Below are 16,031 nucleotides of genomic sequence, written 5' to 3'. Positions count from 1 at the left end.
AATTAGTGGAATATGCGGTGAATCCACAATCACTTCAGAGTTCAAAATAATGAGAAAATGGTGGCTGCTTGGAACAGGTGGCATAGAGCACCTAAGGCAGTAGCAGTAAGGCTTAAATCAAGATGATTTCATGGAGGCTGGTTACTGACGGATGGCTTAGTCGGTGGTTCATAGGGGGTCAACTTCCGGTCAAGTGTCAACTGGAATTATGCTAGGTGTTCCTTTCAGGGCTGATTGGAGCACGAATTTGTTGGGCCGCGCCGCACGGCTGCGTTCCCGCCCACAAGTGAGTTTTTTTTTTTTAATTGAATTATTAGGCTTCGGGTATGTAGAAAACACACCTCCCAGCCTGAGCACCAATTTAATTTTGATTTGAGTCACTTCACTCCAGACTTATTTTCTATTCTTGCCTCTTTGCGTTTGAATGCATCACTTCCACATATTTCACCAGAGCAATGTGGCAGTACATTGTTGAAAGAAGAGTAAAATTAGTTTCAGATGAACATTCACAACCTGGCCACCATATTGCAGTTCAGCAAGTAATGACCAAGATGTCGAATGACAGTAGTGCGGCTTCTCGCTGGGATGTCCCCACCACCAAGAGCCGTGGTAAGATCCCAGGGAAGAGACAGGCCTTCCAGTCTTGTGCGGAAANAAAAAAACGAATGACTGACAAACCCTTGTGGGAGAAAGCCAGTCGTGTTACTACTTACTTAATGACTTTGGTCTAGAAAATCCTTCAAAAATTAACTCTAAGAGAACTTTTATCAGTAAATCAATCAGAGAGCGCAAAATGGCACACGTGCTTACACAACGAACGCAACTGACTTTCTCCAAAGTGAGTGAGTGAGCCACAACGCACCTACTCCCTACTCCCTAGCCCTCACTCTGCTTCATAATGTCAATAACTAAACTTTGGAACCGGACTAAACTTCGAACCCCTAAACTTTGGATAAACAACTAAATTACATATGAGAATATTTACCATTTACTAATCATTTCCCGTTTTAATGATGAAATAACAACATTTTGTTTTTAGATGATTATTTTAATGAAATTTAATTCACTTAGTCATGTTTTTCCACACATTTTTGAATTATTACAATGATGATTTATTGTTCCAGAATATTTCCCGATATGTTACTTTAGTAGTCCTTAGAATAGATTGGAATAGACGCTTCGGCACTGAAGAAAAAGCCCCATTGCCGGTTGCCGATTTATGTACTTTTCGTGATTTTATTCACAAGGGCACAAGGGATCCGGATCTAGAAGATCAGTACCTAATTGACCTAAGCGAACTCGCTTGCGAATTTGCCTCGCCTGCGCACTCGAACTCGCTTGCGAACTCGCCTTCGCAGTACCTAAGCGAACTATCTTGCGAACTCGCCTGCGCACTCGATTGCAAAACCAAACTTCACGTTCAACTCTGCCAGCCATAAATCTATAAATGGGGGTGGTAATACTTTTTTTTTCATTCAAATTTGAACGGATTTCATTCAAATTTGAAAATTAAGTGGATATTATCAATAATTTGTTGACGGATTTATTTCAGATTTTTACGTCAATTACTTTTTATTAATGCGAAAAACCTAACTTCATTTTCAACTCTGCCAGCCATAAATCCATAAATACCTAACGGATTTCATTCAAATTTGAAAATCAAGTAGATATTATTAAAAATTTGTGGACGGAGTTATTTCAGATTTTTACATCAATTAATTTTTTATTGATACGGAAAACCTAACTTCATTTTCAACTCTGCCGGCCATAAATCCATAAATATCGAATGGATTTCATTCAAATTCGAACAAATTACGGCAAAAAGACGCAACGATCGATGATGGCGTTACCAGAGAATCTAGCGGAAAACTAACATTTTTCATGCTACAACGAAGAACATCTAATTAGCAAAACCGGGACTGTGCATAGATTTGTTTCTAGAATACATCTAGAGGAAAATCAAATGTTAAAGCCATAGGAAACTTTTGTAAGAATTTAGAAGGTAAATTGGTCGCGTAGAATGCCAAGTTAATACGATAAGTAGGCCTTCGGTCGGCGAACTTATAAAAGCGTTATACGGGTTCAAAAAAATGTACTTCCATATGTACCTCAGGTTAAGGCTTATTTTGAAACCTTGTTTTTTTAGTCAATCCCTGACATTGGTCATCAGAAGTGTTGTGAAATATTTGTTCACATGTGGGCTCACATGATTGCATTATCATCGTAACGGAATTTCAACACGATTTGAAATAGCAGCCTGGTATGAAGGAATTGTCTTCCTTTGCAATGTTAGCGAGGTATTTGAAATTTGATCGTGCTCTTTGTTTTTATTGCCAGCCTTTAAATGAAATAATATCATTGTATTCACTGTTTTTAATGCTAACCTGCGTTATGTATGTGATCAACTTCGTTTTTCGTAAAATTATTGTCTTCGTTGTTTGTAATTTGCGAATACACATAACATTCTCAAAAATCAGAAAGATTCAACTCTGTTATAACTGAGCTATATTGATTTTTAATAACTCTTTCCGAACACCTGAAGAATGAAGGGATTACCATTATGCATAACCTTTCTGCGTAAAGTATGATCCATTTGAAACGCTGGCTGTTTTGTTCGCCGGATACGAATATTAATGATACCTTCATTGCAGGAATGCCTGACAGCAAGAAATTAAGATTAGAAATAGCAATTTTCTAAGAAATCTCGATCATGATCTTGATATTTCAGATCACTGTTAATTGCCCTCAATTTGAATATAATTAGTGGGCAATATTAGAAGGTTAATGTTATAAACAACGTTTTAAATAATGGATATGTTATGCGATACGATGTAAATACCGTATCCAATGGCCATTTGTTTCACGGTTATAATTTCTATCGGAATCGTCCACGTATATGCTAACACTCTCGTTTCGCTTCTTTTTATCATCAAAATTTGATGAAGTCAATATAATTTCACCAAGCGGACGTCTCGGACAAAAACGCGGCCTCTCTCACGGCCGGTCTCGCGGCCGTGATTCCAAATTCAGTGAGCGTGGAATATCTCGCAAAATACTGAACGTAGCTTGATGAAACTTGGTACACATAATCATTAGAGCCTAACGGTGATGTTTAGCTCGTGACAATTTTTCAAAAATCGCCTTCATTCCTGAGTTATATGAATATACGTGGTGAAAATTGCAGTGAGCGTGACATTTCTTCTAAAGTACTGTACAGATTTGAATTAAATTTTGAATATAAATTTCACAATACCCGACGGTGATGTTTAGCTCTTGATATTTTTTTCACTTTTGCCTTCGTTCGCGAGTATTTTTCACTTTTGTCTCATTCGTGATTTTAACAGCGATATGTGTTGAAATTCACAGTGAGCGTACGATTTCTTCTAAAATACTAAACAAATTCGAACGAAACTTCGTATATTGATACCTTATTCGTTCGTGAGTTATATGGCAATACAGAGAAAACTGCTTACATTTAAACAGCTAAACGTGCATAAATTCGCAGTGAGCGCGAAATTTCTTCGAAAATACTGAACAGATTTGAATGAAATTTCGAATACAAATTTATGAATACCCAACGGTCATGTTTAGCTCGTGTAAAAATTTTCGATTTTGTCTTCATTCATGAGTTATATGGCTATACCGAGCTGAGAAATGTCAATAATTTCGCCTTCGCGTCCAAAAATTCCTGACAGGAAAAAAATATTCCGGGAAAATGTGAAGACTGCGAATAATTGAGTTTTTTGGGTGGAGCGCAAGACAATCTTGAGTGATGACTGGAAATTGTGGTGGTGACACGAGTGGTGATGACACGAGTGGTGATGACACGAGTGGTGGTGACACGAGTGGTGATGACACTACGAGTGGTGATGACAGGAGGGGTGATGACACGAGTGGTAATGATACGAGTGGTGATGACACGAGTGGTGATGACACGAGTGGTGATGACAGGAGTGGTGATGACAGGAGTGGTGATGACAGGAGTGGTGATGACAGGAGTGGATAGGGACACGTGGTTCTCCGCCACTCAGGATGACCGCGCGACCGCCCGTGGCACAGCCTTACTCAACCAAATAGACTCAAGTCAGTTAGTCCTACTCAATCAAGACACCCCCACCAGGCTCCCGTCACAAGGAGCCCCATCATCTCCCGACCTCACCCTTATCAGTCCCCATCTGGCCCATGACGCTGTCTGGACCCCACTGGCCTGCCTCAACTCCAACCACCTTCCCATTTCCATCTCCATTGACTCCATGAACTCTCCCAATAACCGTCCTTCCCGCACCTACATCAACCTCCGTCGTGCAGATTGGGACGGTTACGCCGCCGATACAAAGGCGTAATACTTGTCGTAATAATACTTTTATGGCTGCAGCTCTCCCTTCCTCTTGCTCCCAGGGAGAGGTCTTCTTTAGGAGAGTTCTCACTTCGGCGGTTCGCCGTCATATCCCTCGCCGTTGTAGAAGGGATTTCATTCCCAATCTTCCACCATCAGCCATTCCTCTCATTCAAGAGCGCAACAGGACCCGTGCCTTGAACCCCAACCACCCCAGCCTGCCGGACCTCAACAACAACATCTCAGCAGCCATCACCACACACTCCCGCACAGCCTGGATCAAGAAGGTCCAGTCATCCAACCTGCAGAGAAATCCATCCAAATTCTGGTCGCTCTTACGCTCCCTCTCCGACAAGTCAACCAGACAAGCCCCTAACCAACCCATTTCCTTCAATAATTCTCATGTCACCGCAGACCATATCATAGCCTCATCCTTCTGCCGCCAATTCACGCTGGTTCCCCACTACCAGCGTGAACCTTCCTGCAGGTCCACCTACAAAGGCATCAAGCGCCGTAATCCCCTCTCCAACACACACCCTGTGTTCACTCCGGATCAGAACAGACAGGCGGTATGGAGCTCGGGTACCTCCACTGCCACTGGCCCAGACTCCCTCTCTATCCTCCATCTCCGTCACCTGGGACCCAGAGGATTCCAGTACCTTAATGCAGCGCTTCCACTGGTGGACTCCCAGCACGGTTTCGGCCCTCTCCACCCCACAACATCTGCCCTACTTCCTCTAACCCAGGCCATAGCTACAGGCTTCAACCAGCCTCGCCCACCAACCAGGACAATAGCAATGGCAATAGACTTCAGCAAGGCTTTTGACACCGTGCCTCATGCTCAGCTCATCTCTCACATCGCCACCATTCCCCTCCACGCCAATATCACCCGCTGGCTGATCTGCTACATTCAGAGGCAAGTCAGCCAGGTGCTCCTACAACAACTGCATCTCCTCTCCACGGCCGGTCCACGCTGGAGTCCCACAAGGATCCGTCATCTCGCCCGTTCTCTTCAATTCCTATGTTTCAGACTTTCCCCAGTCCGCCCCCCTAATCACCTCGTATGCGGACGACTTCACTGCCGCTGCGGGGGCCGTTCAGATGGAAGCCGCGTCTGCAGTCCTCTCCTCCCACGCTTCCGACGTGGCTGCGTGGGCTCGTTGGAAGGAGTTATCTGTATCCATTCCCAAATTCCACACCACCCTCTTCACCTACGATACCCATCAATCACAAACAGACCCTCTTGTCAGCTGTGAGGGGTCCGACTTACCACTTTGTCGGACCCCGAAGCTCCTCGGGTCACTTATGACCCCCACTTCACCTTCTCGCCACATATCGCTGCGATATGTCAGCGAACCCGCCCGCGCCTCAACATCCTCAAGTCTCTTGCCGGAACCAGCTGGGGCCAGCAGAAGGAAACCCTCTTGGTGACTTTCAAGGCCCTTATTAAGTCCCTCTTCAACTACACTGCCCCAGTGTGGTTCCCCAACGCCTCTCCTTCGTCCATCTCAAAGTTGCAAACTATTCAGAACTCAGCCCTCCGCATAGCCACAGGATCTCTCCAAATGGCCTCCGCTTCTCATCTGCACAGCGAAGCTCAGGTCCTACCCGTGGCTGAACACCTCTCTCTGCTCTGCTCACAATACCTTGCCAGTGCCCTACGACCGCACCATCCCAGCTACCCTATCGTCACCCAGACATCGGGGCCCCGTCCCATGTAGCACACGCTTCTGACTTGCTTCCTCCCTTCGGTCTCTCACCTGCTAGAGGAGGGTGCACCCCCCCCCCCCACTCCGTCCTCAGGACTCTGCACAGCTCTGCTGTCTCCTCTTACCTGGCATCAGAAGCTCCTAACAATGTGTTGTTGACTCCTGCCCCCTCCGTCTCGTCCAGCGAGCTTTCCCTCCCCAGGGCGGCCAGAAGCGCCCTTTCCCAGCTCCGCTACAGCTACTCATCGCGGCTCAACTCATACCTTGCCCGCATTGGTGCAGCAAATAGCCATCTCTGCCCTGAGTGCGGCACCATGGACCACACCACCCATCACCTCTTCAGCTGCCCATCGCACCCCACCTCGCTGACTCCACTGGACCTCTGGTCTAACCCTGGACCGACTGCGGCCTTCCTCTCCTCGCTCCCATCCTTCTCCGACATCCTCGGAGTGCAACAACTGCTCCCTCCCCCTCCCCCGGAGCCGCCGCCTCTGCGGGGGCGCTTCCGAGCAGCGGTCCCGGGCAACTAACAACAACAACACGAGTGGTGTGATTAAATTGGGGATTTAAAAAAAAATCTATATATATATGGTGAGAGACGTTTCCTATCGTCTCATATCTTTTAAAGTTGGGTGAATCGGAGTGATCTACTCCACCAAATTTNAATACCTGCAGCAGGTGTAGGTGCAGGTGGTGCAGGAGGCATTCATACCTGCAGCAGGTGTAGGTGCAGGTGGTGCAGGAGGCACTAATACCTGCAGCAGGTGTAGGTGCAGGTGGTGCAGGAGGCATTCATACCTGCAGCAGGTGTAGGTGCAGGTGGTGCAGGAGGCACTAATACCTGCAGCAGGTGTAGGTGCAGGTGGTGCAGGAGGCATTCATACCTGCAGCAGGTGTAGGTGCAGGTGGTGCAGGAGGCACTAATACCTGCAGCAGGTGTAGGTGCAGGTGGTGCAGGAGGCATTCATACCTGCAGCAGGTGTAGGTGCAGGTGGTGCAGGAGGCACTAATACCTGCAGCAGGTGTAGGTGCAGGTGGTGCAGGAGGCATTCATACCTGCAGCAGGTGTAGGTGCAGGTGGTGCAGGAGGCACTAATACCTGCAGCAGGTGTAGGTGCAGGTGGTGCAGGAGGCATTCATACCTGCAGCAGGTGTAGGTGCAGGTGGTGCAGGAGGCACTAATACCTGCAGCAGGTGTAGGTGCAGGTGGTGCAGGAGGCATTCATACCTGCAGCAGGTGTAGGTGCAGGTGGTGCAGGAGGCACTAATACCTGCAGCAGGTGTAGGTGCAGGTGGTGCAGGAGGCATTCATACCTGCAGCAGGTGTAGGTGCAGGTGGTGCAGGAGGCACTAATACCTGCAGCAGGTGTAGGTGCAGGTGGTGCAGGAGGCATTCATACCTGCAGCAGGTGCAGATGCAGGTGGTGCAGGAGGCACTCATACCTGCAGCAGGTGTAGGTGCAGGTGGTGCAGGAGGTACACACAGGGGCTCTGCAGACGGGATGGGGTTGCGTGGGGCTCAGGCTTCTCCAGGAAGCTCACGACTTTGCCCTGCCCGTCCACCTCTATAATGCCGCCCTGCCCGCACCATACATTAGTTTAAATCAATTTTAGAATTTTTTTAATGAATAATAATTTATTTTATTACTCATAATTTTACTTACTAATCATTTTAATCAGAGAAAAAATTTTAACTAATCAGATATAGAGCTGCCAATAAAATACGTTTTCGGAATGACCTAAAACAAAACCTTGATCTTAAGTGAGTTAATTTAACATTTAACCACTTGTATAAAATCTATTATAAGGAGAAATGTACACATGGCGAAGCGAACAGGAAAACGCTCTAATTAAGCTCTTGATTAGAATACGTTCTTGAAAATGTAATGTGCTTTTAGAAACCAGCTAAAGAAATGAATATCGGAAACAAAGAATCGAACTATGAAGTTGGGCGCCATCAACGGACGTTTTCCATATATTCTCACTGTAGGCAATAATTTTCCATAGCAAATAAATTTTGCTAACACTTTCAAACACATAGTAAACTTGTGCTAGACATCTAGTAAACGTGTAGTAGACATGTAGTGAACGCGTTCTAGAAACGCAGTAAACGTGTTCTAGACACCAAGTAAACGTGTTTTAGACACGTAGTAAACGTGTTCTATATATAGACACGTAGTTCGAGACACGTAGTAAACGTGTTCTAGACACGAAGTAAACATGTTCTAGACACGGAGTAAACGTGTTCTAGAAACAGAGTAAACGTGTTCTAGACACGTAGTAAACGTGTTCTAGACACCTAGTAAACGTGTTCTAGACACGTAGTAAATGTGTTCTTATAGACAGGAACGAAACATGTGACGCTGCTGTCACACTCGGCTTGTTATCGCTATCTGTATCAGCCTCCTAGTTTAATAGGTTTTAAAATCTTACATATCGTCAAAGTTTGACTTGATTTAATAAGTTCATGATGTACAGGAAACAGTCTTTCTTATTTTCAGCGTGAAAAAATGAATATATAAATCGAAAAAATGTGCTTCAGATAATTCTTCACCTTAGAAACATCCTCGTCTCGCACCGACGTGCTGACTATGATGCTAACAGGACATTGTTCTCCTTGCTGATGTTGCATCTGTTGCTGACGTTTCTGTAGCTGTTCCATCAGTGAGACCATATCACCAACAGAGAAGGAAGGATGCAGCAGCGTGTCCCTGTCGGCATCAGTGATTATAGCGATGCGAGAACGCCGTTCAAACGCCGTCTTCTGTTGACGCATCTGAGAGCGTTATTTTAAAATATTTTTTCAACCGTGAGGAGATGAAACAAAATCAACAGCAGCTCATCGATATGAAATGGCAAACTTCGCGTCCTGACCATACCTCACGTTTCCTGAATGCACCTCGTTTCCTCGTCTTTGGGAATATTAGAAGGATAATAATGAGAATAATTATCCCTCAGGAGCAGCTCATCCAATCCCACGGACCCACACTCAATAGGCCAGCAGCCTCAATGCCTACACTCCTTTCAGACCTGCACACCCCAGGCCTTCACCCTCTCCTACGTCTTGCCCGCAAACGGCCTGCAAATCTGTGGAGTAAATCCTCGCTGCCTACATCTCCAAATCTGCATCATACAAGCCTACACACTCACTTACACCTTAAGGCCCTGATTGAACACCGAGAGGCTTCGAACAGGCTCGGCTCTCCCCTATGCGTTTCTTCACTAATTAGGATAGACTTTACTCCACTCGCAAATGGAATGGCGATATGGATTTTTCCATACTTACCCAGCTATTTCTTTATAAGCGGCGACCAGTAACAAAAAATATGTAAACTTTGTATTAAAAGAGTTTTAATGAGAGGAAATTTCAAGAAACTTTGAGTATTATTGTTTATCAAGTCTGCGACTTTTTTACTTTTTTCGAGATGTAAACGGGTTGTAATTTTTATTCTCTATTGAATGGTATACTCGGCATTCCTTGATCAGCCTCCTTGTTGTAGATATTTTCGACCGAAAAATAGTTATGATCTAGTCTGCTGATACGCGGAGGGAAAATCTCGCTTACTAGCTGCTCAAATGGAGACGTTGTGCAATGTTTGATGGGAAAGAGACGTCGTAAATTACTCGACTGTCAGTTCACGACGGGCGGCATGGTGAACGCGAACTCAATAAGGGGCGGAGAATATTCCGTAGCCAGTGGTCGGCCTAGCCCAATTAGTTATAGCCGACCGTTGGCCATTCCTCGGCCACCTGAAAGCGGCCAGTTGCCGCGAGAAAGCGGCTGGCTAGGATATCATATTACAAAGAGTACAAGCTTGAGGGTAGCGACTGGCCGAGCTTCGGGCAGATCAAGGGTTTTACACGATGGTCGCGAAAACCTCGCTCGTAGTCAGACTGCGGCGAAGTCTGAGAGCGAGGTTCTCGCGAGCATCCTCGATCTGCCCAAAACTCGGCTAGTCGCTACCCTCGAGCTTGTAGTCTTTGTGATATGATATCCTAACAATTCCCTTTTTTGCGGCAACTAGCGGCTATCAGGTGGCCGAGGAATGGCCAACGGTCGGTTATAACTAATTGGACTTGGCCGACCACTGGCCACGTATTATTCTTCGCCCCTCATTGAGGTCGCCTTCACCATGCCACCCGTCGTAGACTGACAGCTCAGTATTTTACGACGTATCTTTCCCCTCATGCCTTCCACAAAGCCTTCTTCAAATCAGTTAATATACGGGCTTTTCCCTCCACGTATCAGTATGCTTGTTCATAAATAGTTTTTTGGTAGATTAAAGCTACAACAAGGATGCTGATCAAGAAATTCCGAGTAAACCATTCAATGGAGAATAAAAATTACAACCCGTTGACATCTCGAAAAATGTGTAAAAGTCACAGACTCGATGAACATTAATATTCAAAGTTTCTTGAAATTTCCTTTCATTATAACTCTTTTAATATAAAGTTTACATATTTTTTGTTACTGTCCACCGTTTGTAAATAATTAACTGGGTAGGCCTGGGAAATTTTATATCGCCATCTCATTTACGAATGGAGTAAATTACGAACGGAGTTTACATTTACGAATGGAGTTCAGCCTAATATGCGAAGAAACTCATATGGAAGAGCAGAGCCTGTTCGAAGGCTCACGGTTCTCAATCTGAGCCTTAAGGCCCTGACTGAAAGCCGTGCGAAGTCTGAGAGCGAGGTTTTCGCGACCATCGTGTAAAATCCTTGATCTGTCCGAAGCTCAGCCTGTTGCTACCCTCGAGCTTGTACTCTTTGTAATATGATATCCTAGCCAGACCCTTTCTCGCGGTCACTGGTCGCTTTCAGGTGGCCGAGGAAGGCCAACGGTCGGCTATAACTAATTGGACTAGGCCGACCACTGGCCACGTATTATTCTTCGCCTCTCATTGACTTCGCCTTTACCATGCCACCTGTCGTGAATTGACAGTTCAGTAATTTACGACGTCTCTTTCCCCTCATGTATTCCACAACGCCTCCATTTGAGCAGCTAGTATGCGGGATTTTCCCTCCGCGTATCAGCAGGCTCGATCATAACTATTTTTCGGTCGAAAATATCTACAACAAAGAGGCTGATCAAGGAATGCCGAGTATACCATTCAATGGAGAATAAAAATTACAACCCTTTTATATCTCGAAAAAAGTCGCAGACTTGATGAACAATAATATTCAAAGTTGCTTGAAATTTCTTCTCATTAAAACTGTTTTAATACAAAGTTTACATATTTTTTGTTACTGATCACCGTTTATAAATAAATAGATGGGTAAGCATGGAAAAATCCATATCGCCATCTCATTTGCGAGTGGAGTAAAGTCTATCCTAATTAGTGAAGAAACGCATAGGGAAGAGCCAAGCCTGTTAGAAGCCTTGCGACCTTCAACCAGGGCCTTAAGGATCACACACCCTTCTGTATCACTAGCCCCACACCTCCAGCCCCCACCCCCATGCCAACCAACACTCCCTCCAACACCCCCACCCCACACACCCGCCGACCACGACCCAGCAGGCGTCGGTGTCGGTGTCGGTGACGAGTTTAATGCAGGCGACAGCGCCGCGGCGCCCCTCGTTGTGTCGGGACCCCTCGTTGAGGAGGAGGACGGGGGGAGAGGGAGAGGGGAGGGACCTCTGCCAGGCCTCGTACCTGCCCACGCGTGGGTTGTGCACTCACTGGAGTGTGTATACCCAAGTTTACACGCGCAATATAAAACAATAAGAACCGTAATAAATTAAATCATGGATAACTTTCCCATGGTATACACGAACAATTGATTATATAAAATGATTTCACAGGATTCCCCATTTCAAGCGAAGTAAAACACTATTACTTTTTTTATTTGGTAGCAATTCCATTTTTATAGGATTTAATAGACGAACAATTTTAAGTTTAAAGGACATTAATGACGAACGCTTACTTGTGATAGTGTAAGTCGTTAACAACTACCACAACCTGGGCGGGGGGGTGGGTGAGGCTGGCGAAGTGAGTAATCCAGTGGGTAATTAGAGGCACACCCATCACCGGCAGCAGAGGCTTGGGTGTGCCGATGAGGTGTCGGTGGGTCACGTTGCTGGGGGAGGCGAGGTCCTGCTCCAGTCTGTGGTATTTAATAGGTAAGAAATACGGAGGTAATAATAGGGAAAATAATAGGCAAGAAATACGGAGAAATGAGCACCGGTCTATTGCGAGACCGGTTAGTGGCGAATTATTAACTAGGTTGAGACAGGTTAGCGGTAGGTTAATGGTAAGTTTGTGACAGGTTAGTGATAGGTCAATGGTGAGTTTGTGACAGGTTAGTGGAAAGGGAGTGACATGTTAGTGGAAAGGGAGTGACATGTTAGTGATAGTCAATGGTGAATTTTTGACAGGTTAGGGAAAAGTGAGTGACAGGCTAGTGACAGGTCAGTGGTAAGTATGTGACAGGTTAGTAACAGGTCACTGGCAAGCCACCCACCTTGTCCCGTATCCAGCTGCCAAAATGGCCACCTTCACTCGAGTTTCATTTGACATTTCGCATCCAAATTTTACAAACTGTGTTCGGTTTTATTATATCATTTTCTGTGCATCCAATTTCATAAAACAAAATCTCAACGTCTGCCTCAAAGTGACATAAATTTTGCCATAGCTCAATGGACCTTTCAATTTACAAGTTGACCTAAAAGTTCTAAAACATTCAAGTTAAGTCCACTGTCCAGGTCTAGCCTATTCCCTCCATTCCATGACAATGATGACACATTAACATGATTAACTGGAAGCACAATAGACTCAATGTCAAGATTATATTAAAAGATATTCACGTCAAACATTGTTGATGTGGTCAAACAGAGCGTGCAATGTTCAACGTGACAGAGAGCCTCGAGTTTCTGCACCGCAAGTCCAGAATTTGATAGCAGAGGTAAAACTATTTCAGTCATCGCGCTAAACATGAGCTTTTATCGTTTTCTACAACAGCATGAGAAAAAATTCAAGTGTGGCATACTAGCATAAAACATTGTGTCCAAATAAATCTATCCAGTTTATTGTGAACACTATTTTTTATGAAACTAGTATCATAAAAACACTCCTCATACTATATTTCATGGAAAATTTTTGTTCTCAAACAATTCATAATGCAAAGAATTATTCAGCGTCTGTGAGCAAGATGCAGTTATTCAGAGTTTACAAAGCAACATTACGCAAGAGGCTAGCCAAGGTCAAAAGAGGTAGAAATGCACCAAGCAGATGATGCAGCGTTTGCAGGAGCCACGCACATCCATCCACTTGCTCATCTGGAGTGGCACTGACCAGATGTGTGATGTGTCACGTGACCTCACAGATACGCGATCAGCTGACACTTGTGCTCAGTCGTCAGCTGTGCCGCGTTGCAACGCATCTCAGCGGACGTGTCAAGAAATGTATTATTATTAAAAGATTTTTGATAATTTGAAGATTGTTTTTCTCACTCTGAATGACGGACGACCGAGCAGTGTTTTATTCATAGTTCTATTTTGTTCTGTATAGAACTTCATTTGTTACTATTGAACAAATTATCTCAGATTGTGTGAAGTGATCAGTGAGTGTTTGATTATTTTTATTATCATCAAGTTTCATCACCGACGGAAGGTTGAAATTTTCTTCGTCTGTATTCATCTACAAATTTACGAAGCTGTAATTCTACAAGTTTGGTTGAAGCAACAAATTATAAAAACCTTATTTGAAGACAATAATAGAACATTGTAGAGCCAAATAAAAATTGTCTACCTTATATTGTATTGTTTATAAATATTTAATATATATTTATCCTATGAAAATAGAATGAACTTTATCATTTACCCGCCTAAGAAGACGGGAAGTACCGAGCATGAAATGATTTAGTGAGTTGCAATGAGTGAGATAACGCGATAAGGCGGAGATAAAATAGAGTTTGTTAACTGGAACAAAATGGAGACCATCACAGCCAAGATCGTGGTGGTGGGGGCACAGGGTGAGTCAACTGACCCGACGTGTGGTATGAGTGTAGCCGTGAGTGTAGCCATGAGTGTATCCATCAGTATCGCTCTCATGAAAATCAATATCCATCCATTCATGCCACAACATCCCTATATATCCTTCATTATTCTACATCACTCACCATTCATCACCCACATCCCCCATACCCCTTTAGGACCTACAACTGTAGGTTATAGACGGTTAGGACCTACAACTGTAGGTTATAGACGGTTAGAGCCTGCAAGTGCAGATTATTCCTGGTATGGGAAAGTTTAAATCGCCCGGACCAAAAACGCGTTATTCCGCCGTCAAAATAGTTATATGAAAATAGTTTATTGTACTTTGTCGACAAAATATTGAAGTTTGTTGTTATAGGTACAATACCTCTTGATTCGAATTAAGAGTTTTGTAATGAAGACATAGCTACTAATAAGTTCATTGATCGTTGAATTTTAAGATGTAAAATGGAGTAAAGTATGTGAGTGATTGCATAAGAGCATAGATGATACAATGCCTTCAGTAATGATTAAATACCAAGTGAATTATTGAATATCTTCGTGCATGACTGTATATACGTGCGAGAAAATAAATAGGCGCGCATGCGTGCACTTCCGCATGTTAAATGTTCGTCATATTCGGGACAGGTTTTCGACACCTGGGCCTATACTTTCAAAAAAAGTTAAGAGATCGTAACTTCATCAGCCAATCGTTGACGGCCTTTCAAGCAAAATCCATTAATCATAGACAAGAAAATAGAGCGTATAAGTACTTACGTTCACTGCGCAAATTTTGAAAGTTTGGCCCCTGGGTAGTATAGGTATTACAACCACAAGTTCAAACATTTGAACTATAAAGTGAAGCATGTTGACATGTATAAAGTGTATGGTCTTATAATAAATTATTTCTACACTTTATAAGGCATATTCTACTCTACTTTTCCCATGTAATTAAAATACTGATGTATCTGTCGTGGCGTGGGACGAGCTCTTGTACTGTATCATCAAAGAAGATTGCCGCCTGATAAGATAACCGCTGCCCCGACATACACTAATTATTGTGCAAGAATTTTAATATGAATTTTATTTCGCGATGATCTGCAATATTATCATACATAAATATCAGCTGAATGTTAGGAAACAAATCTTGTATGCATGCCGTACCGCCAAACTATCAAGTTTGGTCAAAAACTTTTCTAAAATCAAATGCCAATTTTTTTTCTATCGCAGTTGATGCGAAGATTTGCGTCACGTAATTATCGAACCCATAGGGCAATGATTCCTGGTTTGATTGATTTAAGTCAAAAAATACAGAGGACATCCTGAATTTGCTAGGCTAACAGTTGTAGCACTAACAAAGCATTAACCAATTTCAAGAGTTAATAAGTGTGCAAAGTAACTGAAGATGACTTTCGTCACTTTCGCACGAGTACATATAACTTTCTCAGTAAACTGTACAGAAGTATTTTGTAGCTTGTAACATTGATCACAGTTTTATGATGCGCCATCATCGCCCCATGCCGGGGATTGGATCCAAGCATCCTGATGATACCTCGATGATACCTCGATGATACCTCGATGATACCTCGATGATACGTCGATGATACCTCGATGATACGTCGATGATACCTCGATGATACCTCGATGATACCTCGATGATACCTCGATGATACCTCGATGATACCTCGATGATACCTCGATGATACCTCAAGGTATCATCGATGATTTGAAGGCGACGGAATAGCGTGGACTTGGACGTATCCATGCAAACTAACTATACACCAAGAAAAATCTATGGGCCATGTTTTTCATATGGTGACACACTTTCTTACTCAGAGCACGAGCAGAGAGCGGACGTAGCACTGATACGCTCTTATGTCGGGCCAAAGTGAGTCACGATGACACACACTGCCTCAAACAAGTGCTTCACTTTCTGAGACATTTTTATCCACTCAATGAGATGAGCTGACTCACTCATTCCTGTGAGTGCATACTTCTGCAGCACAATGTA

The 16,031-nt window shown here is 43.9% G+C and overlaps 1 protein-coding gene across 1 annotated transcript; it reads right to left on the bottom strand.

Moving 5' to 3' along the window:
* Positions 1–3,637: 3,637 nt before the first annotated feature.
* Positions 3,638–12,853, bottom strand: LOC108676451. The gene is made up of 6 exons (XM_018164526.2): positions 12,511–12,853; positions 11,974–12,153; positions 11,547–11,702; positions 8,600–8,756; positions 7,489–7,623; positions 3,638–3,688 (listed from the first exon to the last, which is right to left on the bottom strand). The coding sequence occupies exons 1-6, from the start codon at positions 12,564–12,566 to the stop codon at positions 3,638–3,640; spliced, it is 735 nt and encodes a 244-aa protein (XP_018020015.1). The 5' UTR covers positions 12,567–12,853.
* Positions 12,854–16,031: the final 3,178 nt, after the last annotated feature.

Source organism: Hyalella azteca, unplaced genomic scaffold (assembly GCF_000764305.2).
Source record: "Hyalella azteca isolate HAZT.00-mixed unplaced genomic scaffold, Hazt_2.0.2 contig13059, whole genome shotgun sequence".
NCBI lineage: Eukaryota > Metazoa > Arthropoda > Malacostraca > Amphipoda > Hyalellidae > Hyalella > Hyalella azteca.
This window is presented reverse-complemented; position numbering and strand designations above follow the sequence as displayed.

What these genes read in the sequence shown, in the direction of transcription:
- LOC108676451 (XM_018164526.2), bottom strand. Translation starts at nt 12,566, where the DNA reads ATGTCAAATGAAACTCGAGTGAAGGTGGCCATTTTGGCAGCTGGATAC. An exon ending in GCAGCTGGATACGGGACAAG is followed by an intron (nt 12,154 to 12,510) that starts GTGGGTGGCTTG and finishes TAAATACCACAG; the next exon opens with ACTGGAGCAGGACCTCGCCT. An exon ending in TGCTGGGTCGTGGTCGGCGG is followed by an intron (nt 8,757 to 11,546) that starts GTGTGTGGGGTG and finishes TGATGCCGACAG; the next exon opens with GGACACGCTGCTGCATCCTT.